Genomic DNA, 23,096 nt, shown 5'->3' with positions numbered 1-23,096 from the left:
TGGGAAAGCAGCGGAAGATGGCCCAAGTGCTTGGGCCCCTGCACCCACATGGGAGACCAGGAGAAGCACCTGGCTCCTGGCTTCTGACTGGCCCAGCCCTGCTGTTGTAGCCATCTGGGGAGTGAACTAGTGGGTGAAAGATCTCTCTCTCTTTCTCTGTAACTCTGCTTTTCAAAAAAATAAATAAATCTTAACAAAAAAAAAAAAAGGTTTGCTTGTGAGGATTCAGACAGCTAAGACTGGTCTCTTAGGTGGGAACCCACAGCTGCAGAAGCAGCCAGCAGGGGGCGGCAGCCACCACGTCTGAGCGCCCTGCCTCAGACCACCGGGCCGGGGAAGGAGATTCTGAGAAGGGTTGTTTTTTGTGAAAACGGTCTCTGACACCAACTCCCAGCGCGCGATCCGAGTGCTGGACTGTCTACCTGGGCTCCCTTGGCTGGACACAGCTCCGGTCCCACAGGCAGCGGGCTGCGGCCCACATGTGACCGCTGGGACCCCCCAGGTCACTGCCCTGAGCACAGCACGGGTGCACCCGCGGGGGCTCTGACACGGGGGGCCCGGGACGCCCCTCCACGCCTGCAGTCACCACAAGCGAGGGGAAGACGGGCAGGAAGGCCGGAGGCGGCCCCGGGGAAGAAATGCGGATTTCCAACAAGACAGTGGAGGGCTACTGGCTCAGCGGCCGTGTCCGCGCTGGCGAGCGGACGGTCTGGGAGAGCGGCGGCCGCCCACAGACCACGCGCGGCCGGGCGCTCACAGCCCAAGCTGCTCTCTGGTTGGTGGGTCACGGGGCTCACTGCCCTCTCTCTACAAGCGGCCATCTGTGAAGAAGTCCAGAATATCGCACAGGACCTGTGAGAGCCACTTAGCGCCGTTCCAAAGGCAGCCCGCGCTTGGGGGAGCGTGTCACTGGGAGTTCCGCAGGAAGTGATCTTCTGGGCTCTTTCGAAAGGCAGCCCACTGCACGAGCCGTGTGTGCAGTGCCACCGCGGGCTCGCAGGGGCACAGGGCAGCGCGCTCCCCGCGTTGTCGGTCCCTTGGGAAGAGGCGCGCGGGACTAACTCGGTCTCTCGGGAAGAGGAGAGCAGGACTAACGGAGAGGAAGGGACCTGAGGACGGCGCGGCCGAGGGGGCCTTGGTGCAGGGGTGGAGGGGAGCGCGTGCGCCCGCAGCAGGGGCCCCTACCTCCAGCACGGCGACCTCCTGGCCGTTGCGGAGCAGGCGGAAGGTGAGCGGGTGCTTGGCGTCCAGGCCCGGGGTCACCTCGCAGCCGCGCAGGGGGATGGACGCGATGTGCGTCTTCAGGTCGGCCCTGTCCTTGTGGAGGACCAGCTTGCTGTCCCTCACGCGGCACCAGCGCTCCCGCCAGCGGCTGTTGGAGAGGACGTTCAGGTAGCCTGCGAGGACAAGGGTGCCGTCAGCCTCCCGGGAGGGCCCCGCCCAGGAAGGGCAGCGCAGCCGCCAGAATCTGCCTGCGGTCAGGTGTAGGGGCACGCGTGACCCCCGAGAGCTACGCGGCCAGGTGTAGGGGCACACGTGACCCCCGAGAGCTACGCGGCCAGGTTTAGGGGCACGCGTGACCCCCGAGAGCTACGCAGTCAGGTTTAGGGGCACGCGTGACCCCCGAGAGCTACGCGGCCAGGTTTAGGGGCACGCGTGACCCCGAGAGCTACGCGGCCAGGTGTAGGGACACGCGTGACCCCCGAGAGCTACGCGGCCAGGTATAGGGGCACACGTGACCCCCGAGAGCTACGTGGTCAGGTTTAGGGGCACGCGTGACCCCCGAGAGCTACGCGGCCAGGTGTAGGGGCACGCGTGACCCCCGAGAGCTATGCGGCCAGGTGTAGGGGCACGTGTGACCCCGAGAGCTACGCGGCCAGGTGTAGGGGCACACGTGACCCCCGAGAGCTACGCGGTCAGGTGTAGGGGCACACGTGACCCCGAGAGCTACGCGGCCAGGTGTAGGGGCACACGTGACCCCCGAGAGCTACGCGGTCAGGTGTAGGGGCACGCGTGACCCCCGAGAGCTACGCGGCCAGGTGTAGGGACACGCGTGACCCCCGAGAGCTACGCGGTCAGGTGTAGGGGCACACGTGACCCCCGAGAGCTACGCGGCCAGGTGTAGGGGCACGTGTGACCCCGAGAGCTACGCGGTCAGGTGTAGGGGCACGCGTGACCCCGAGAGCTATGCGGCCAGGTGTAGGGGCACGCGTGACCCCCGAGAGCTATGCGGCCAGGTGTAGGGGCACGTGTGACCCCGAGAGCTACGCGGCCAGGTGTAGGGGCACGCGTGACCCCCGAGAGCTACGCGGTCAGGTATAGGGGCACACGTGACCCCCGAGAGCTACGTGGTCAGGTTTAGGGGCACGTGTGACCCCGAGAGCTACGCGGCCAGGTGTAGGGGCACACGTGACCCCGAGAGCTACGCGGCCAGGTATAGGGGCACGCGTGACCCCCGAGAGCTACACGGTCAGGTGTAGGGGCACGTGTGACCCCGAGAGCTACGCGGCCAGGTGTAGGGGCACGCGTGACCCCCGAGAGCTACGCGGCCAGGTGCAGGGGCACGCGTGACCCCCGAGAGCTACGCGGCCAGGTGTAGGGGCACACGTGACCCCGAGAGCTACGCGGCCAGGTGTAGGGGCACGCGTGACCCCCGAGAGCTACGCGGCCAGGTGTAGGGGCATGCGTGACCCCCGAGAGCTACGCGGCCAGGTGCAGGGGCACGCGTGACCCCCGAGAGCTACGCGGCCAGGTGTAGGGGCACGCGTGACCCCGAGAGCTACGCGGCCAGGTGTAGGGGCACGCGTGACCCCGAGAGCTCCTGTGGGCTGAAACACTGCTCAGGGGACAGCAGGAGCAGAAACGTGCTGAGAGCTGGTTTGGTGTCTGTGGGAACCCAGCGTTCGCCATAGCGCGGGGAATGTCCCCGGCCGGCCAGTGTCGGGTGGCGAGAGGGAAACGCGGCCAGACGGCGGCCTGCAAATAAACAGGGAGGGCGGACGGCCGAGGCAGCTGCCGGCACAAGCAGGCGACGGTCAGCCCAGGCGGGCAGGCTTGGGCTTAGCGTCAGCAGAGCACACCACGTGCAGCCGGAAGCCCCACTGCGGGGTGGGGGGACGCCACGTGCCCCCGCCCCGGGGCCCACCATGGCCCAAGGTGGAGTCAGGGCCTGCGTGTGCCTGGGGGACGCTGGCTGCCCAGGGAAGCTGCAAAGCGAGTCTCCAGCCCCGCGGCGGCTGCGCGGCATCTCCCACACCGCCATGTGTGCGGAACCGCAACCCTCCTACACAGGAACACCGACACCCCTCGGTTGTCACAAACACAAAATCCACCTTTTTCAGAAATGCCAGAGCATGGAAGACTTGCAGCCCGTCCGTGGGGCCAGGCACCGGCCGCACCTCCGCGGAGGTTCAGGAATGGGTCACATAGCACGGGCCACGCCGACTGTCGGGTCCTCGCTCCCCGACTCCTGTCACTCGGCCACTCTTACCCGCACCCGCACCCCCGGGCCAAAGTGCTGCGGAAACAGGAAGTCCTCACCAGGTCCCGGTGTTCCCAACGCGCCCCAAGGGCTCCACTTATGCCCGAAGGCTTACGGCCTGTTAGCAACGAGCAAATGCTAGGGACCAGAAACAGGCATGTCAGCCTTGTAGAGGATTTATAAATATTCCTCAGTGAACTGAATGGCACACACGTGTAGGGTCTACACTTTTGCAACAGGCTTGCCACCAGAACACGGGGGTCGTGGAAACCACTGCTCAAAGCCACGTGGGACAGGAAAAGCCTCCGGTCGACTACATCGTCTGATACGGGGCTCTGGGCAGCCCCCTGCCACTGGCCGTCTCGGCCACACACGGCTGACACCCACAGAAGCACCCCTTGGCAGGGGGCCGCAGAGATGGGACAGGGCTCCTTCAGGTCCGCCTGGGTCTTGGACACACTGAAGGCCAGGTGTGGGCGTGGCGTCACCTCGACACGGCGCTGTCTTGGACACCTGAGACCAGCAAGTGAGGGTGAGAACCACTCCTGCCCGGGACAGGCACCTCAGCAGAGGCTCCTGGGCCGACTCTGCGGCCCTGACCGTGGCCGCCGCATTCGGGGAGCGTGCAGCTGGGCTCTCCCAGGAAGGGCGGACCTGAGAGCACGCCCTCCGGCTCCCGGCCACGGGGTGCGGACCCACCATTGCTGCTAACAGAACGGATTCCAGACCACCCCACAGCCATGAGCCACACGCGGAAACCACTACGAAGGTCAGAACCTACACTAAGAAAACGGGCTCCAGCCCTGACGACAGAAGTATCTGTCATTTCTGGTTGGCATGGTGACAGCAGGCTGGCGCCCAGCGCTCACACGACTTGGTTCAAGGGTGGGAAGTCACCGGCCACAATGGCCGTGCCATGGAAGCGCACAGCTGGGCACCCCGGATGGCACCTCCCACCAACCCGTCCAGCTGACAAGCCTGAGCGTCTGCCCCCACTGGGTGGCTGGCGGCCTTGGCCCCGTCCCTGCGGGCCACGTGGACACTGCTGTCCTCAAACCTGGCTGGCGTGAAGGCACGTCTGTTGACAGGCCCAGGAAGCCTCGAGTGAAAGGCTTCCTGGGGACGTGTGCACGTCCATGTCAACCAGCTCATGTGTCTGTCAAAGACGCCCACTGTGGCAACGCTGCCCTCCCTGCTCGGGGATTCGGAGCCCCCAGGCAGCTCAGCGCTGGCCCTGTCCCGGCTCTGGCTGTCACGCAGCGCGCACTGCCTGCAGGGAAAGACCGACGGTCACTCTGGCAGGAAGCTGGCCCCCACTACTGAGATCCGGTGATGCTGCCGTGGCTGGGAGGGTCCCTGGCCAAGCCCAGGTGTGCTGAGAGCTTCTCTTGGGGTCCCGCCCTGTCTGAGACGTGAGACAGACGTCCTGTGTGGGCAGCAAGGCACGGTCCCAGGCTGCCCAGAAAGCTCCATGAATACCATCCCCCAGTTCTTGCCACCCCAGCCTCGGTCAGCGGTGGGAGAGGTTTCGGCACTGGCCATTACGCTGGGGGGGGGGGGAACACTACCAACGCGCTTCACAGCCTGCAGAAGGCAGCAGCGTGTCTGCTGGGCCACCTGGGGAGGGGGAGGCTGTGTGTGTGTGTGTGTGTGTGTAGAACTTTGAGACCCATTAAAAATAAGGAAAAAAGCTCCAATTTTCATCAGTCTGCAAGTGATTAATTTCTATACTAAAGAGAAGGTCACACCGCCTCTCCCAGAACTAGGACTTTGCTTTGCGGGCCAGGAGCAAGGCCCTGGGCTCAGCGCCTGTGACCTGGCGCCCCCTTGTGTTCAGAGGAGGAGCTGGATGGGACTGAAGGTCAGCATCTCACACCTCTGGACAGGAGGGAGGTGGGCGTCACCTAGGGAGGGAGCGGGGAGGCCTCTCATCCATGGCCAAGCAGCACGGCCGACCCCAAGCTCCCCGGGAGACAGACGCGGGCAGCGGGGCCGCCCAGGAAGGTTTTGCTCTATCCAGCGCTATTTGGAAATGACTTAATTCGGATACATTCAGTCCTTAGAAAGCAAGCTCTGCTTACACACGTGGACTCAGCTCTGGTTTCTGGCCTCTAAGGGACGGTCACCTGACCTATTTCCGGTGGTTCTGGCATCACCTCTCACAGCCAGCCGTGTGCAAAGCCCGCCTCTCTGGACTCTCATGAATGACTGCCAGCTGCAAAATCTGCTAGGCGGAAAGACAGGATGACGCAGAGACAGAGACAGGACCGGGAGGCAGGACCCTGCAGGACAGGCAGGAGCCCTCAGGACAGGCAGGAGCCTACAGGACAGGCAGGACCCTCAGGACAGGCAGGAGCCTCAGGACAGGCAGGACCCTACAGGACAGGCAGGAGCCTCAGGACAGGCAGGAGCCCTCAGGACAGGCAGGAGCCTCACGACAGGCAGGAGCCCTCAGGACAGGCAGGACCCTCAGGACAGGCAGGAGCCCTCAGGACAGGCAGGAGCCTCACGACAGGCAGGAGCCCTCAGGACAGGCAGGACCCTCAGGACAGGCAGGAGCCCTCAGGACAGGCAGGACCCTCAGGACAGGCAGGACCCTGCAGGACAGGCAGGACCCTCAGGACAGGCAGGAGCCTTCAGGAGAGGCAGGAGCCCTCAGGACAGGCAGGAGCCCTCAGGACAGGCAGGACCCTGCAGGACAGGCAGGACCCTCAGGACAGGCAGGAGCCTACAGGACAGGCAGGAGCCCTCAGGACAGGCAGGAGCCTCACGACAGGCAGGAGCCCTCAGGACAGGCAGGACCCTCAGGACAGGCAGGAGCCCTCAGGACAGGCAGGAGCCCTCAGGACAGGCAGGACCCTCAGGACAGGCAGGACCCTGCAGGACAGGCAGGACCCTCAGGACAGGCAGGAATCCTTCAGGAGAGGCAGGAGCCCTCAGGACAGGCAGGAGCCCTCAGGACAGGCAGGAGCCTACAGGACAGGCAGGACCCTCAGGACAGGCAGGACCCTCAGGACAGGCAGGAGCCCTCAGGACAGGCAGGACCCTGCAGGACAGGCAGGACCCTCAGGACAGGCAGGAGCCCTCAGGACAGGCAGGACCCTCAGGACAGGCAGGAGCCCTCAGGACAGGCAGGACCCTCAGGACAGGCAGGACCCTCAGGACAGGCAGGAGCCCGCAGGACAGGCTGCTCGGGCACAGCTGGCGATGCCTCGCACGGAGCCCCAGGTCACTGCGGGGGCCTGCCGTAGGTGGCAGCTGGTGCACCCTCCGCTCCGCCCTGGGACACAGGGGCACTCGGGGGGGCCTGCCGTAGGTGGCGGCTGACGCACCCTCCGCTCCGCCCCGGGACACAGGGGCTGTGGGGTGGGCAGCAGCTGAGCTCTCAGCGTGGCCAGGGACGGGGGGCATTCTCCCAGGGCTGCAGGAGGGCAGAAGAAACTGAGCCTGGAACCCACCAGGGACCTAGAAGACAGCGCAGAGCCCGGCCTTCCTGCAGAGGACTTGGAATCACGTCAGGTAAGTGGACGGCTCCAATGCAGACTTAAAAACTGAAGCCGGGGCGGCGGCTGTGGCACAGCAGGTTAAGCTGCTGCCTGTGGCGCCAGCATCCCATATGGGCGCCAGTTCAAGACCCGGCTGCTCCATTCCCGATCCAGCTCTCTGCTGTGGCCTGGGAAAGCAGTGGAAGATGGCCCAGGTCCTGGGGCCCCTGCGCCCACGTGGGAGACCCGGAAGAAGCCCCAGGCTCCTGGCTTCAGACTGGCCCAGCCCTGGCCGTTGTGGCCATTTGGGCAGTGAACCAGTGGATGGAAGACGTCTCCCTCCTGTAACTCTACCTTAGAAGGAGGGGAGGGAGGGAGAGCGGGAGAGGGAAAGAGAAGGAAAGGAAAACAGTTTAAACTGAGTCCAGGGGAAGGCGTGCGCTGTCCGCAGGGCTCCCTGCGTTCCCCTTCTGTGAGCGTGCGGGCAGCAGCGCCAGCAGCCTGGGGAGGGGGCGCACAGACCTCCACGCCGCTGCCTTCCCCGACAGAATCCCGCCCAGCGCCACCACTCAGTGAGCTCCCTGACCTTTCATCCACAAAAGCAGTGGTCTACGGGACACACTGACATTTATGTAAAGCACGACTTCGTGGGACGTTACCCTATTTTAGTGCCTTCCCTGGATTTATTTACTGTTTCAAGAAGGGAAAATAATCGCCGTGGGTACAGACGTGTTTACATAAACAGGAAGCCCCACAGTCATAGGTCCACTGTCCACTCTGTTCTCAGAAAGTGGTGGCCCCAAGTGGCGTGTTCTGGGTGGGGAGCAGGGAGAAGCCCGGCAGGACGGTGGCAGCCCCGCCGCGGGAACCCGCGGAGCGCGCCGAGCGCGGGAACCCCCGGGGCGGCCGTGGATGATTCGACCCTCACGGTTCGGGGCCTCCCTCAGCTGATTACTGCAGGGTGCTACCGTGTCTAAACAGCTTGCCAGTTTCAGCTTCATGTTTTGAGGTTGTTTCTGCCCCAAATTCTAAAGGAAGCTGCAGCACCATGGCAAGACTGCACGAAGAGGTTTACTCAGAACTTTATATAAAATTAGCTTTATGGGCCTGAGATGAAACCAACAAAATATACAGGCGGCGGCGGAAGCGACAGGAGCCTCCCCGGCCACTGCGCCGGGTGCCCTAGGTGGCTCCTGAATGCAGGCAGGGAGACTTTCAGAAGTGGGGCCAAGCTTCCACTCTCTCAGGAAGGCACGGTCGGGCCTGCCGGAGAGGCGACCGCGCCTCGGGTACTCGTGGCCCGAACGCGCCGCACTCCTGGGGGCATCCGACCCTCCAGCAAGCACACGTACCACCTGCTGCGCGCGCGGCCTGAGAAGGCGCTCCCCGGAAGCAGCACCGGACGGAGGCAGCCGTGAGGTCCTGTGTCCCCACGGGCTCAGGCCGAGCAGCGGGCACAGCAGTGCCGGGCACGGGGCCTTGGGCTGAGGATGCACCCTCCCTCCCTGCTCGGGGGCGGAGGCGGACACACGCAGTGGGAAGTGCAGCTGTCCTGTGTGTGCCGGGATCCTGCCACTGAACGCTGCCGGAGGCCCCAGAACCCGGCAGGCAGAGGCCTGGAAACACCTGCCTGGTCCTGAAGATGCGGCGCAGGCCGCCGCCCCGCCGCCCCGCCGCCCCGCCTCGCACCCGTCCCAGCCTCCACAGCTCTCGTCACCTGTGCCGCTCCCCGGCCCTGTGCTCACGTGGCCCTGGGTGGGGCTCACGTCCCCTTTCTAAAAAGACGGCCGGCGCCGCGGCTCACTAGGCTAATCCTCCGCCTAGCGGCGCCGGCACACCGGGTTCTAGTCCCGGTTGGGGCGCCGGATTCTGTCCCGGTTGCCCCTCTTCCAGGCCAGCTCTCTGCTGTGGCCAGGGAGTGCAGTGGAGGATGGCCCAGGTGCTTGGGCCCTGCACCCCATGGGAGACCAGGAAAAGCACCTGGCTCCTGGCTCCTGCCATCGGATCAGCGCGGTGCGCCGGCCGCAGCGCGCCGGCCGCGGCGGCCATTGGAGGGTGAACCAACGGCAAAAGGAAGACCTTTCTCTCTGTCTCTCTCTCTCACTGTCCACTCTGCCTGTCAAAAAAAAAAAAAAAAAAAAAAAAAAAAAAAAAAAAAAAAAAGACACAGGGCGGTGTTTGGTAGTTAAAGACACTGCTTGGGACAACCACATCCCCTGTGAGAGTGCCTGGCTCGAGGCTGGCCACGCTTCCAGTCCCAGCTGCCTGCTAACGCATCCCCTGGGAGGCCCAGTGTTGGGGTTCCTGCCACCCACATGAGAGACCAGGACTGAGTTCTGGGCTTCTGACCGGCTTGGTCCAGCCCTGGCTGCTGCAGACGTTTGGGGAGTGAGCCGATGAGTGGAAGATGACTCTCTCCCTTTTTCTCTCTTTCAAATAAATACAAACAAATCAATCACTAAGTGTTCTTTTTTAAAGCCTGTTAGACAAGCAAATGGGCGAATGCAGTGACCACTAACTGAGCAGATTATGAGCCAGGCACGGAGCTCAGCGCCCTTCAGTGTCCAAGGAAGCCACGGCGCCTAAGTACGGAGCCCATCACACAGACACGGGAGCCGAGGCCCTGTGACAGCAGGTGAGGTGCGCCAGGGACTCACTGGCTGCTGAGCCCTGGCGCCCGCTAGACGCTGGGGATCAGAAAGGTGAGCGCCTCACCCCGGCTCCGACACAGCCAGAGCCCTGAGCTGGGCCACAGGACAGGGGCGGTCTCAGTGCAGTGACACGGTTAGTCCAGGCCCCAACCCCATCTGCTGGCCGAGAGAGACACAAAGAAGAAACAGATGGGAAGGGCTGTGGAAGAGCAAAGAACTGGACACCAGTCTGGGACCCGCAAGGCGGGAAGGGCAGGTCCACGAGACACTTTTTACCTGTCAGATCTTACCGTCTACTGGCGGGTGTGATCTAGCTCAACCTAGGCTGAACGCTACAGAAGAGGCAGGGACCCAGAACAAGGGGCAGCCACAGGCCCCGGTGGGCCTGCTAAGCCAGGCCGGGGCTGCCACGAATCCTGCAGCCACAGCATTTCTATGGCGCACCGAGGGCTCAGGTGGTCAGATGACCATGTTGCGCTGGCGGGCCGGGGCGCACACTGTTCTCAGGGGCTCCCAGGAGGCGTTGCTGCCCTCTCTGCTGCACTGCCCGGGGCCCCGCAGCTGTGCACTCACTCCCCGCAGAGACCCTGCTTGGCAGGATGGGCTCCCGGGGCCCCGCAGCTGTGCACTCACTCCCCGCAGAGACCCTGCTCGGCAGGATGGGCTCCCGGGGCCCCGCAGCTGCGCATTCACTCCCCGCAGAGACCCTGCTCGGCAGGATGGGCTCCCGGGGCCCCGCAGCTGCGCATTCACTCCCCGCAGAGACCCTGCTCGGCAGGATGGGCTCCCGGGGCCCCGCAGCTGCGCACTCACTCCCCGCAGAGACTCTGCTCGGCAGGACGGGCTCCTGGCCTCTATCCAGTCCCTGCAGGTGCACTAACGAGATGGTCACTGCTCGTCTTTCCTTTCCTCAGTCTCCGCTCTCCCCTGCCCCAGCAAGGACCTGGATGAGTTTTAAGATCCCGTGTGCACTCTGACCTCAGAATCAGCCCTTAAGGCATGCTGTTCTGGCTGAAAAGCCCATGAGAGCATTTCAGGCATGGAAAGCTGAGACACTGTGGCAAAAAATGTTCTACATGAAAGATCTCTGCGAGTGAGACCCAGTGGAAAGAAAGGGCCATCAAGGAAGGAGGTACCTTTCTCTGAAGGGAGGAGAGAACTTCCACTTTGACTACGGTCTTGTCTAAACACTGAGGGAGTCTGTGGACTCAAAAGGCTTCCATAGCCTAGGCCGCTCATGTCAAGAGCCTCGGGTGGTCACTGACATCACACATAAGGGTGTTAATTGTTAAATTAACAACAGGAGTCACTGTGCACTTACTTCCCATGCAGGACCTCTGTCCCCAGTGAGTTTGTATTATGAGAATTAACTGCAAAACTTGTTCTCAAACATTGTGTGTGTGTGCGCAAATTGTTGAGATCTTTACTTAGCACAGAGTTGGTCTTCTGTGTAAAAGTTAATTGAAAATGGGTCTTAAGGGAGAATGGGGCTGGGAGAGGGAGAGGGAGGAGGTGGGGCGTGGTGGGAAGAATCACTACATTCCTGAGGTTCTACTTGGGAAATCTGGACTCACTAAATAGAAGGTTTCACTGGGGAAAAAGAAAGAGCTAGTGCACAGAGGAGGCTCTGCTGACAGAGGCGGAGTGACGAGGGCGGCCCGCTGTGATGAGAAACCAGGACACCCTGCTCCCGCGCTCGCCCACCAGAGGCCCTGCGGAGACCCTGCTCCCGCGCTCGCCCACGCAGACGCCCCGCGGAGGCCCTGCTCCCACCCTTGTCCACGCAGGCGCCCCGCGGAGACCCTGCTCCCGCGCTTGCCCACGCAGACACCCCGCGGAGACCCTGCTCCCGCGTTCGTCCACCAGAGGCCCCGCGGAGGCCCTGCTCCCGCCCTTGCCCACGCAGACGCCCCGCGGAGGCCCTGCTCCCGCGTTCGCCCACCAGAGGCCCCGCGGAGACTCTGCTCCCGCCCTCGTCCACGCAGACGCCCCGCGGAGGCCCTGCTCCAGCGCTCGCCCACGCAGACGCCCCGCGGAGGCCCTGCTCCCGCACTTGCCCATGGAGACGCCCGGCGGAGGCCCTGCTCCCGCGCTCGCCCACCCAGACGCCCCGCCAGCTGTCAGAGGTGCCAGGACTGGCAGGCCAGCACTCGGGCGGTCAGCAGAGCTGGGCTGGGAGCTGTGTGACCCGAGCAAGCCAGGCGTCCTCTCTAGAATCAGGGCCTCACTGGGGAGGGGCGTTTCTGGATTCCTGCCCCATTAAGGTTTAGCTGCGTCTCATGAAAATTCCTGCTTTCCCCACTGGCCTTCGGCAGTGCAGAAAGGTGCTGTGGCACAGTGGGCAAAGCCAGTCCACTGACAAAGCTCGCGCGCTACCCATGACGTCACATGCCCATCCCACTCCACGTCGTACGCTTGGACAATCTGCTTTCTAGCCTAGTGGGAAAAAAGAACAGATCTAAAACATAGGTTCCATCACCACCAGCAAGAAGAGGACCAGAATTAAAAACTAAACACAGAGGAAGCCACGGCAGTCACATTCTAATGACATCTGCCGGCACCGGTGTTGTGTAATACGTTCAGCTGCCAGCCCGTGACCCCGGCATCCATTTGGGCACTGGTTTGAGTCCCGGCTGCTCCACTTCTAATCCAGCTCCCTGCCAGTGTGCCTGGGAAAGCAGCGGAGGATGGTCTAAGTGTTTGAGCCTCAGCACCCACATGGGAGACCCAGAAGCGCCTGGCTCCTGGCTTCAGATCAGCCCAGCTCCAGCCATTGTAGCCAACTGGGGAGTGAACCAGCGGATGGATGGTCTCACTGTCTCTCCCTCTCTCTAGGTAACTCTTAGCTAGGAAGCTGGATGTTAGCCTGCGTGTGTGAGAGAGGGGCCCAGGGGAAACTGAGCCTGTACAGCTCAGCTTGGAAGCACCCAGGTCTCCCACTCTGAAGTCTGCCCGGCCCTGATGACCGCCCAGGTCTCAGCCCCCTGGAGCGTCCTCTCTGCACCCAGGTCTCCCACTCTGAAGTCCTGCCCGGCCCTGATGACCGCCCAGGGGTCTCAGCCCCCCGGAGCGTCCTCTCTGCTCAGCACCACGTGGGGTCCCAGCCTGACACCCCCGAGCAGGGACACCTGCCCAGCCTTCCTCCAGGCAGGCGCCCTGGGGAGACCCCTCTGCCCGTGCCAGGCGGGCCCCAGTCTACCGGCGCTGAGTAACGAGCCCCTGGGAGGGAGTTCACCCGATGCACACGCAGCAACCCGCGTCCTGGAGGAGTAGAGGATGAGGTCGGGGCGGGGGCAGGGAAGAACGGCGGAGGACCTGGACCCCTTCCCTCACAAGCCCCACTCTGAGCACAGACCGCGCAGGCTCAGTTCCCCGCTCTCTGCTGAGCCGCCGGCCTGGCCCGCCAGGTGCAGTCGCTCCATTTACCCACCTGACCTTGCTCTCCCAGGCTGAGTGACCGGGCACGCGCTCTCTCGCTCTCTCTCTCTCTGAGTCTGTCCCATTCGTTCTGATGGACGCCCGGCCCCAGTAAACCTCGCCACCTTGCTGACCACTGCTCACCATCTCATGTCTGAATTCTTTCTTGCACAAGGACAGGAATCTACCACCCATTTCTGCTAATAACTCTACCTTTCAAATAAATAAATAAATACATTTTTAAATAGGAAAACAAAACTAAAAACTTGGGTTATTTTTGGCTGGATAATTCTTTCCATCTCGCGACGCTAACTCCTCGCTCACCCAGGGTTGGAGTAAGAGGGGACATGGCCACGAGCTCAGGAAGGGCACCGTGGCGGCAGCGACTCTGCTGCCCGCTCTGTGACAGCGCCGTGTCACCTGCGTATGCGTCAGCTCTGGGCGGGATCAGGAGGCGGTGGAACGACGAGAGTGACAGCTGGCCCGCCTCTGGGCCTCAGGACCCACCAGGCTCCGAAACCACGGTCCCCTGGTGTGCCACCAGTCTTCCCGCCGCACTCACCCCAGGCGGCCCCTCTGACTGGGACAGGCCCTCCCCGAGAGGCCACCCGGGACCACACGACGCCTTCACTCCTGTCCCCAGACCACCCCCATGTCTTCCCTAAGTGGGCAGCATGAGGCACCCTGGAACCGCAGCTACAAAACCCAGGAGGCAGCTAAGAACTCGCCCGGTTTCCCCTGCAGGACGCAGCACGAGGCTCGGCTCCTGGCTCCTCTGACGTGCGGCACGGACCCCCAGCCCCCGGGACTGTCCCCTGCGCCAGCCCTTTCAGCATGAGCTCACAGGCTGGGAGTCGGCCCCTGCTGGCTAAATTCATCTCTGTGGGTACTGCCCACTCCATGCACTCGGGGCAGCCCCCAAATAAAACCCGACACCCTGGACAGCAGGGACACTGCGGGGGGGGGGGGGGGAGGGAGTAGGAAGAACGACCGTACAAAGGAAAGCAGTGAAGGGCTCACACGGAGGGGAAGCTAGTGTGCAACATGACAGCCTGCCCAAGGTTTGGAGATGGCTGATGCGCGTGGCTTGGGCGCATCGCGTTTCCCTCTTATCAGCAACGCTGCACGGTTCTCCCACTCTTCAGAGGCTGCCCCAGCCGCCCCCAGCCACCCCCCGGTCCAGCTCTTCTCCCTGTTGATCCTCACCCCCTTCTGCTTTCCCCTCCCGGGCCTGACCAGACAGACTGACCATCAGACGGGCTCATTTCTGTGTTACTGGTTTGTACCTGGACTGCACGCATGAGGACGGGGCTGTTTGGGTCCCCCGTCCCTGGCCAACAGCAGCTGCTGGAGACGAGGGGAGGCGGCCACCAGTGGGGCCAGGTCGGAAGCTGAGGTCCGAGAACCTCGCACTGTGACAAAGCTCCCTCCTGTCTCTCAGCCCCAGGGAAAGAAGCGCGCTCAAGTCCTGGATGTGTGGCCTTTGCACTCCTTCCCTGTTCACCGACGCGCACGTCCCGCTCTAGTTTAAGAATACTCACAAGGGTTTGAGAGGACTTGGCAGGATCTGAGAGAGCATTTCCCTTTAAAGTCTTGGAGGACCCTCCGAGATCTCCGCCACGCCCTGCCAGGTCTTCTGCTGATGGGGTGGGGTGGGGGGTGGACGTGAGGCGATTCCCGGGGGACGGTCGCCAGGAGTGCGGGGGCTCAGTGCCCAGCCCTGGCTGCACCTGGCAGCCGCGTACCTGCACGGAGGGCGCTCGCAAGCACCGCACCTGGGGTGCAGGCCCCGACCCTGGCCGAGGCGCAGCTTACCGCACGTGGGCACGTCCTCCTCCGCCGATGAGGTCTGCTCGTCCGTGGATGGCTTTTTCTTTCCCAGGCCGATGATCTTGGTGATTTTTTTCCCAGTGACTTTGGGCACGGTTCCCTTGGCCTCTGACTTGGCACTTTTCTTCCTCTTCACTGTCAACAACGGTCACAAAGCACGTTTAGTTGTACACGTCAATCAGAAAAAATAAAGCAGCAGTCACAACCCACTTCTTTCTCCCCGAGTTTACGCGGCGAGCACCTGCCGTGTGGTAGCTGCTGGGGTCACAGCAGGGAACGGGGCTGCTCTTGGGATCTGAGAACAGCGCACAAACCACGCAGACACACGAGGACGGCAAATGGCGGTGAGCAGCTCGTGGGAATCAAGAACAGGGTCTGGGGAAGCGGCCTCGTGGTCAGAGACTGTTAGGGAGCGGCCTCGCGGTCAGAGAAAGCCTGTCTGGGGCTGGGAGGCGCGGAGAGCTCGGTCACAGAGAGCCCGCCCGCCAATCTCACGGAGGAACATGCGGGCAAGGCCGGCCCCAGCGACGCGCCGCCGGCTGTCAGGCTGCACAAGGCCCGGGGGTCTGCGGGCCGACAGATGCCGGTCTAGCTGCCGTCCCGCTGGCAGAGCCCCTCACCTCCAGGAACCTCCGGGCCACCTGCCGGCCGCCCACCTCCAGCCCGCTCTGCTGTTTGTCCTGGACAGAGTGGACAGAGGCCAGCTAGGAACTAACTGTCAATGCATAAATCCATCAGGATCTTGCGTAGAAGTGGTTCCCTCCGTTTCAGTGTCCCGTGGTGGGGAGCGGGGGGAGACGGCCCCCTCCCTGTGTGCACTCTGCCACCCCGCCCCACTCAGCGAGGTCTGTGCACTGCTCTCACCAGTCCACGTCTGAGGCAGGCGGTCCTGACAGCTAAACACCAGCTCTCCAAGTCTCAGGGCAAACACCGCGTCAGACTGAACGGATGCGGTGTTGGTGGCCCGACCCCCAGCGTGGCTGTGTGTTGGGAGGGGACCTCTAAGTGGACAACTAAGGTGGGACGAGCTTGTTGGGCGAGTCGTTCGACAGGACAGGGTCCCTGCAGGAGGAGGGGACACACGCATGGAAGACAGGCCGCACGAGGGCTCAGGGACAAGGCAGCCGTCTGCAAGCCAGGGAGCGAGGCCGTGCTGGGAGCCAACCCCGACGGCGCCTCCCTGGGGCTTCCAGCCTCCGATGGTGAGGAGCACCGCCTGTGGTTACCCGGGTGGCCCGCGCTGTCCTGTTACAGCTGCACCAGCACAGGAACCGGCACAGCCCCGCACTCTGTGTTACTTCCGACGGTCCGGACGAAGGCCTCAAGTCCGGCAAGGACGCAGGAAGTCCACTCCGCCCTTCCCCCCTTGACTGTAACACACTGAGCGCCCCTCTCAGCCCCAGAGTCCAAAGGCACGGCTCCTCCTTGTCACCACCAGACAGATCTGCAGTCGGCACAGCTGGGCGGCTTTGGCTTTGGCGTGACCACACCAGGTGCAAAGGTGGACAAACCCGCGTGGCCGCGTCCAGACATCCCGAGGACAAGCTTTTCCATGGACCTGCCCCAGCTCGGCTTCACAGAGGCTGCTGCTGGCAGAGGACAGTCGAGAGCCAGGTGGGCGCCCAGGGGCAGGCCCGGGAGCCGGGGGCAGCGGCCAGCTCGCCTCACCCAGCTGGGCCTCCAGATTCTCCCCTCGCCGCTGACCTGCTCCTGCCTGGACCCTGGCTCCAGGGCTGAGAGGGGAGTCCGTGCTCTCTGGCCTTGAACACCCACTGGTGAACTTTTCTGCAAAAGCAGAAGTTAGGTCGCACTTGGAAGAGAAAGCGCAGCACGTAGGAACATGAGAAGGAAACCTTCGAGGACGGCGTGAAGCTGTGTCTCAACGGGAGGCAGAACGCAGCGGTGCGAGGGGGTCGAGCAGCAAACCCACAGACTCCCCGGAGTCAGAGCATGCGAGAGCCCAGACGACGCGGCCGCGCGACGGCAGCTAGACCGCCGAAGCAAGGCTGACTTGGCGTCTGTCAGTGGTCCACACCAGGGCCCGGACAGGTCCTGTGACCCCACAGGCTGCTGGGAGGAAGCAAGCGCACCCACTCGCCCACCGGCAGATGCTCCCGCGCGGGACCTCAGCTCCTGGGCCTCACGGGCTGCAGCACCCACAGCTCACCCACTCGTGCGCCAAAGTTCACGCTGCTCTGGCTCGCCAACGCAGGGGTCCCACCCAGGGGAAGAGGGCGTGAGGGTCCAGCTGCTCCTGCGGCGCGGACCACACGCAGTGGACAGGGACCCCACCCTCAGCTGGGCCCGCACGCGGGGGAGGCTGGGCGGCGCAGGACTGTCTGTGGTCTGCAGACAGCGCCGCGACTCCACCTGGCCGAGCAGGGGCGGCTTCCTGGTAATCCCTCAACTGCAGACCGGCCAGGAGTGAGCAGCCGGAGTGCGACCACACAGGAGGCGGTGCGCGGAGCCCTGTGCCGTGACCACACTATACCCAAAGTCCAGGCCAGGGACAGGGCTGCTGTCCGAGCCGAGGTCACCGTCTAATTCCCAAGTACAGAGGGCTGCTCTCACGAAAAGAAAGCGGGATTTCAAACACAGACGCGTTCACTGACACGCACGTCCAGACACACATCGGCAGAACCTGATTCCACCTGGCACGTCTGGGGAAGAAGCAGAACACAAGGAAATGGAGCAGTAAGCCAAGGCTTGCCGCACGCAACCCCGGAGCGGAACACCAGGCTGTGTGTCAGGGCATCTCAGGGCTCTCCCAGCCCTGGTGACACATCGTGTGCCCCAGGGAGACACAGATGGCACCTTCCACAGAACGACTTCCGGTGGGCAGGCCAAATTACACTCAGCACACTCAGAGGAGAGGAGACCAGACCTCGCGCCCTTGCAGCGTGAACCTCTCAATGTGGCCTGGGCTGCCGTTTGACTGGGTGACTTCAAGGCAGCGCAGATAAACGCCTCCTACACTCAAGCAACGAAGGGCAGGGGACAGGTCGCAGGTCCAACGAGCACAGTGTCAGTTCTCACGTTTACGGAAGGAGAGTCCTGCCACAGACGGGGAGCTATGTATACAACACGCCTGACGGGGGACATGGACTCAGTACACAGTGTGTATACAACACGCCTGACGGGGGACATGGACTCAGTGTACACAGTGTGTATACAACACACCTGACGGGGGACATGGACTCAGTACACAGTGTGTATACACACACCTGATGGGGGACATGGACTCAGTACACAGTGTGTATACAACACGCCTGACGGGGGACATGGACTCAGTACACACAGTGTGTATACAACACGCCTGACGGGGGACATGGACTCAGTACACACAGTGTATACAACACGCCTGACGGGGGACATGGACTCAGTACACAGTGTGTATACAACACGCTGACGGGGGACATGGACTCAGTACACAGTGTGTATACAACACGCCTGACGGGGGACATGGACTGAGTACACACAGTGTGTATACAACACGCCTGACGGGGGACATGGACTCAGTACACACAGTGTGTATACAACACACCTGACGGGGGACATGGACTCAGTACACAGTGTGTATACAACACGCCTGACGGGGGACATGGACTCAGTACACACAGTGTGTATACAACACGCCTGACGGGGGACATGGACTCAGTACACAGTGTGTATACAACACGCCTGACGGGGGACATGGACTCAGTACACAGTGTGTATACAACACGCCTGACGGGTGACATGGACTCAGTACACAGTGTGTATACAACACGCCTGACGGGGGACATGGACTCAGTACACACAGTGTGTATACAACACGCCTGACGGGGGACATGGACTCAGTACACACAGTGTGTATACAACACGCCTGACGGGGGACATGGACTCAGTACACACAGTGGGTATACAACACGCCTGACGGGGGACATGGACTCAGTACACAGTGTGTATACAACACGCCTGACGGGGGACATGGACTCAGTACACACAGTGTGTATACAACACGCCTGACGGGGGACATGGACTCAGTACACAGTGTGTATACACACACCTGACGGGGGACATGGACTCAGTACACACAGTGTATACAACACGCCTGATGGGGGACATGGACTCAGTACACACAGTGTGTATACAACACGCCTGACGGGGGACATGGACTCAGTACACACAGTGTGTATACAACACGCCTGACGGGGGACATGGACTCAGTACACAGTGTGTATACAACACGCCTGACGGGGGACATGGACTCAGTACACACAGTGTGTATACAACACGCCTGACGGGGGACATGGACTCAGTACACAGTGTGTATACACACGCCTGACGGGGGACATGGACTCAGTACACAGTGTGTATACAACACGCCTGACGGGGGACATGGACTCAGTACACACAGTGTGTATACAACACGCCTGACGGGGGACATGGACTCAGTACACACAGTGTATACAACACGCCTGACGGGGGACATGGACTCAGTACACAGTGTGTATACAACACGCCTGACGGGGGACATGGACTCAGTACACAGTGTGTATACAACACGCTGACGGGGGACATGGACTCAGTACACAGTGTGTATACAACACGCCTGACGGGGGACATGGACTCAGTACACACAGTGTGTATACACACACCTGACGGGGGACATGGACTCAGTACACACAGTGTGTATACAACACGCCTGACGGGGGACATGGACTCAGTACACACAGTGTGTATATACACACCTGACGGGGGACATGGACTCAGTACACACAGTGTGTATACAACACGCCTGACGGGGGACATGGACTCAGTACACAGTGTGTATACAACACGCCTGACGGGGGACATGGACTCAGTACACAGTGTGTATACAACACGCCTGACGGGGGACATGGACTCAGTACACACAGTGTGTATACAACACACCTGACGGGGGACATGGACTCAGTACACAGTGTGTATACAACACGCCTGACGGGGGACATGGACTCAGTACACAGTGTGTATACAACACGCCTGACGGGGGACATGGACTCAGTACACACAGTGTGTATACAACACGCCTGACAGGGGACATGGACTCAGTACACACAGTGTGTATACAACACGCCTGACGGGGGACATGGACTCAGTACACACAGTGTGTATACAACACGCCTGACGGGGGACATGGACTCAGTACACACAGTGTGTATACACACGCCTGACGGGGGACATGGACTCAGTACACAGTGTGTATACAACACGCCTGACGGGGGACATGGACTCAGTACACAGTGTGTATACAACACGCCTGACGGGGGACATGGACTCAGTACACAGTGTGTATACAACACGCCTGACGGGGGACATGGACTCAGTACACACAGTGTGTATACAACACGCCTGACGGGGGACATGGACTCAGTACACAGTGTGTATACACACACCTGACGGGGGACATGGACTCAGTACACATAGTGTGTATACAACACGCCTGACGGGGGACATGGACTCAGTACACACAGTGGGTATACAACACGCCTGACGGGGGACATGGACTCAGTACACAGTGTGTATACAACACGCCTGACGGGGGACATGGACTCAGTACACACAGTGTGTATACAACACGCCTGACGGGGGACATGGACTCAGTACACACAGTGTGTATACAACACGCCTGACGGGGGACATGGACTCAGTACACAGTGTGTATACAACACGCCTGACGGGGGACATGGACTCAGTACACACAGTGTGTATACAACACGCCTGACGGGGGACATGGACTCAGTACACAGTGTGTATACACACGCCTGACGGGGGACATGGACTCAGTACACAGTGTGTATACAACACGCCTGACGGGGGACATGGACTCAGTACACACAGTGTGTATACAACACGCCTGACGGGGGACATGGACTCAGTACACAGTGTGTATACACACGCCTGACGGGGGACATGGACTCAGTACACAGTGTGTATACAACACGCCTGACGGGGGACATGGACTCAGTACACACAGTGTGTATACAACACGCCTGACGGGGGACATGGACTCAGTACACACAGTGTATACAACACGCCTGACGGGGGACATGGACTCAGTACACAGTGTGTATACAACACGCCTGACGGGGGACATGGACTCAGTACACAGTGTGTATACAACACGCTGACGGGGGACATGGACTCAGTACACAGTGTGTATACAACACGCCTGACGGGGGACATGGACTCAGTACACACAGTGTGTATACACACACCTGACGGGGGACATGGACTCAGTACACACAGTGTGTATACAACACGCCTGACGGGGGACATGGACTCAGTACACAGTGTGTATACAACACGCCTGACGGGGGACATGGACTCAGTACACACAGTGTGTATACAACACGCCTGACGGGGGACATGGACTCAGTACACAGTGTGTATACAACACGCCTGACGGGGGACATGGACTCAGTACACAGTGTGTATACAACACGCCTGACGGGGGACATGGACTCAGTACACACAGTGTGTATACAACACACCTGACGGGGGACATGGACTCAGTACACAGTGTGTATACAACACGCCTGACGGGGGACATGGACTCAGTACACAGTGTGTATACAACACGCCTGACGGGGGACATGGACTCAGTACACAGTGTGTATACAACACGCCTGACGGGTGACATGGACTCAGTACACACAGGGTGTATACAACACGCCTGTTGGGTGACATGGACTCAGTACACACAGTGTGTATACAACACGCCTGACGGGGGACATGGACTCAGTACACACAGTGTGTATACAACACGCCTGACGGGGGACACGGACTCAGTACACAGTGTATACAACACGCCTGACGGGGGACATGGACTCAGTACACACAGTGTATACAACACGCCTGATGGGGGACATGGACTCAGTACACAGTGTGTATACAACACGCCTGACGGGGGACATGGACTCAGTACACAGGGTGTATACAACACGCCTGACGGGGGACATGGACTCAGTACACACAGTGTGTATACAACACGCCTGACGGGGGACATGGACTCAGTACACACAGGGGGTATACACACGCCTGTTGGGGACATGGACTCAGTACACACAGGGGGTATACACACGCCTGACGGGGGACATGGACTCAGTACACACAGGGGGTATAAAACACGCCTGACAGGGGACTCTACTGAGTACACACAGTGTGTATAAAACATCGCCCGTGTGTCCCTGTCAGTGTATATGTGACAGTCCCCGTGTGTCCCTGTCAGTGTGATCTGTGACAGCACCCGTGTGTCCCTGTCAGTGTGATCTGTGACAGCACCCATGTGTCCTGGCAGTGTGATCTGTGACAGCGCCCGTGTGTCCTGGCAGTGTGATCTGTTACAGTGCCCGTGTGTCCCTGTCAGTGTGATCTGTGACAGCACCCGTGTGTCCGTCAGTGTATATGTGACATCACCCATGTGTCCCTGTCAGTGTATATGTGACAGCGCCCGTGTGTCCCTGTCAGTGTGATCTGTGACAGCACCCATGTGTCCCTGTCAGTGTATATGTGACAGCTTCATGTGTCCCTGTCAGTGTGATCTGTGACAGCGCCCGTGTGTCCCTGTCAGTGTGATCTGTTACAGCACCCATGTGTCCTGGCAGTGTGATCTGTGACAGCGCCCGTGTGTCCTGGCAGTGTGATCTGTTACAGTGCCCGTGTGTCCCTGTCAGTGTGTCTGTGACAGCGCCCGTGTGTCCCTGTCAGTGTGATCTGTGACAGCACCCGTGTGTCCCTGTCAGTGTATATGTGACAGCCTCCGTGTGTCCCTGTCAGTGTGATCTGTGACAGCCCCCGTGTGTCCCTGTCAGTGTGATCTGTGACAGCGCCCGTGTGTCCTGGCAGTGTGATCTGTGACAGCGCCCGTGTGTCCTGTCAGTGTATATGTGACAGCCCCCGTGTGTCCCTGTCAGTTGTATGTGACAGCGCCCGTGTGTCCCTGGCAGTGTATATGTGACAGCGCCCGTGTGTCCCTGGCAGTGTGATCTGTGACAGCGCCCATGTGTCCCTGTCAGTGTATATGTGACAGCCCCCGTGTGTCCCTGGCAGTGTTTATGTGACAGCGCCCGTGTGTCCCTGTCAGTGTGATCTGTGACAGCGCCCGTATGTCCCTGTCAGTGTGATCTGTGACAGCACCCGTGTGTCCCTGTCAGTGTGTCTGTGACAGCACCTGTGTGTCCCTGTCAGTGTATATGTGACATCGCC

The 23,096-nt window shown here is 61.2% G+C and overlaps 1 protein-coding gene across 13 annotated transcripts in view; it reads right to left on the bottom strand.

Moving 5' to 3' along the window:
- AFAP1 (actin filament associated protein 1) overlaps positions 1–23,096 on the bottom strand; it is a 173,848-nt gene that overhangs the window by 29,720 nt on the left and 121,032 nt on the right. For all 13 annotated transcript variants that reach the window (XM_089325161.1, XM_089325224.1, XM_089325157.1 and 10 more), the window contains 2 exons: positions 14,850–14,999; positions 1,186–1,397 (listed from right to left, as the gene is read on the bottom strand). In XM_089325161.1, coding sequence (XP_089181287.1) covers positions 1,186–1,397; positions 14,850–14,999 — 362 coding nt within the window. The remainder of the gene's footprint in view (positions 1–1,185; positions 1,398–14,849; positions 15,000–23,096) is intronic.

The sequence above is a fragment of the Oryctolagus cuniculus genome, chromosome 2 (genome assembly GCF_051225735.1).
Source record: "Oryctolagus cuniculus isolate XC-2025 breed Fujian yellow rabbit chromosome 2, ASM5122573v1, whole genome shotgun sequence".
In the NCBI taxonomy this organism is placed as follows: Eukaryota; Metazoa; Chordata; class Mammalia; order Lagomorpha; family Leporidae; genus Oryctolagus; species Oryctolagus cuniculus.
Note: the sequence above shows the minus strand (reverse complement) of the source record. Positions and strands in the feature narration are given on the sequence as shown.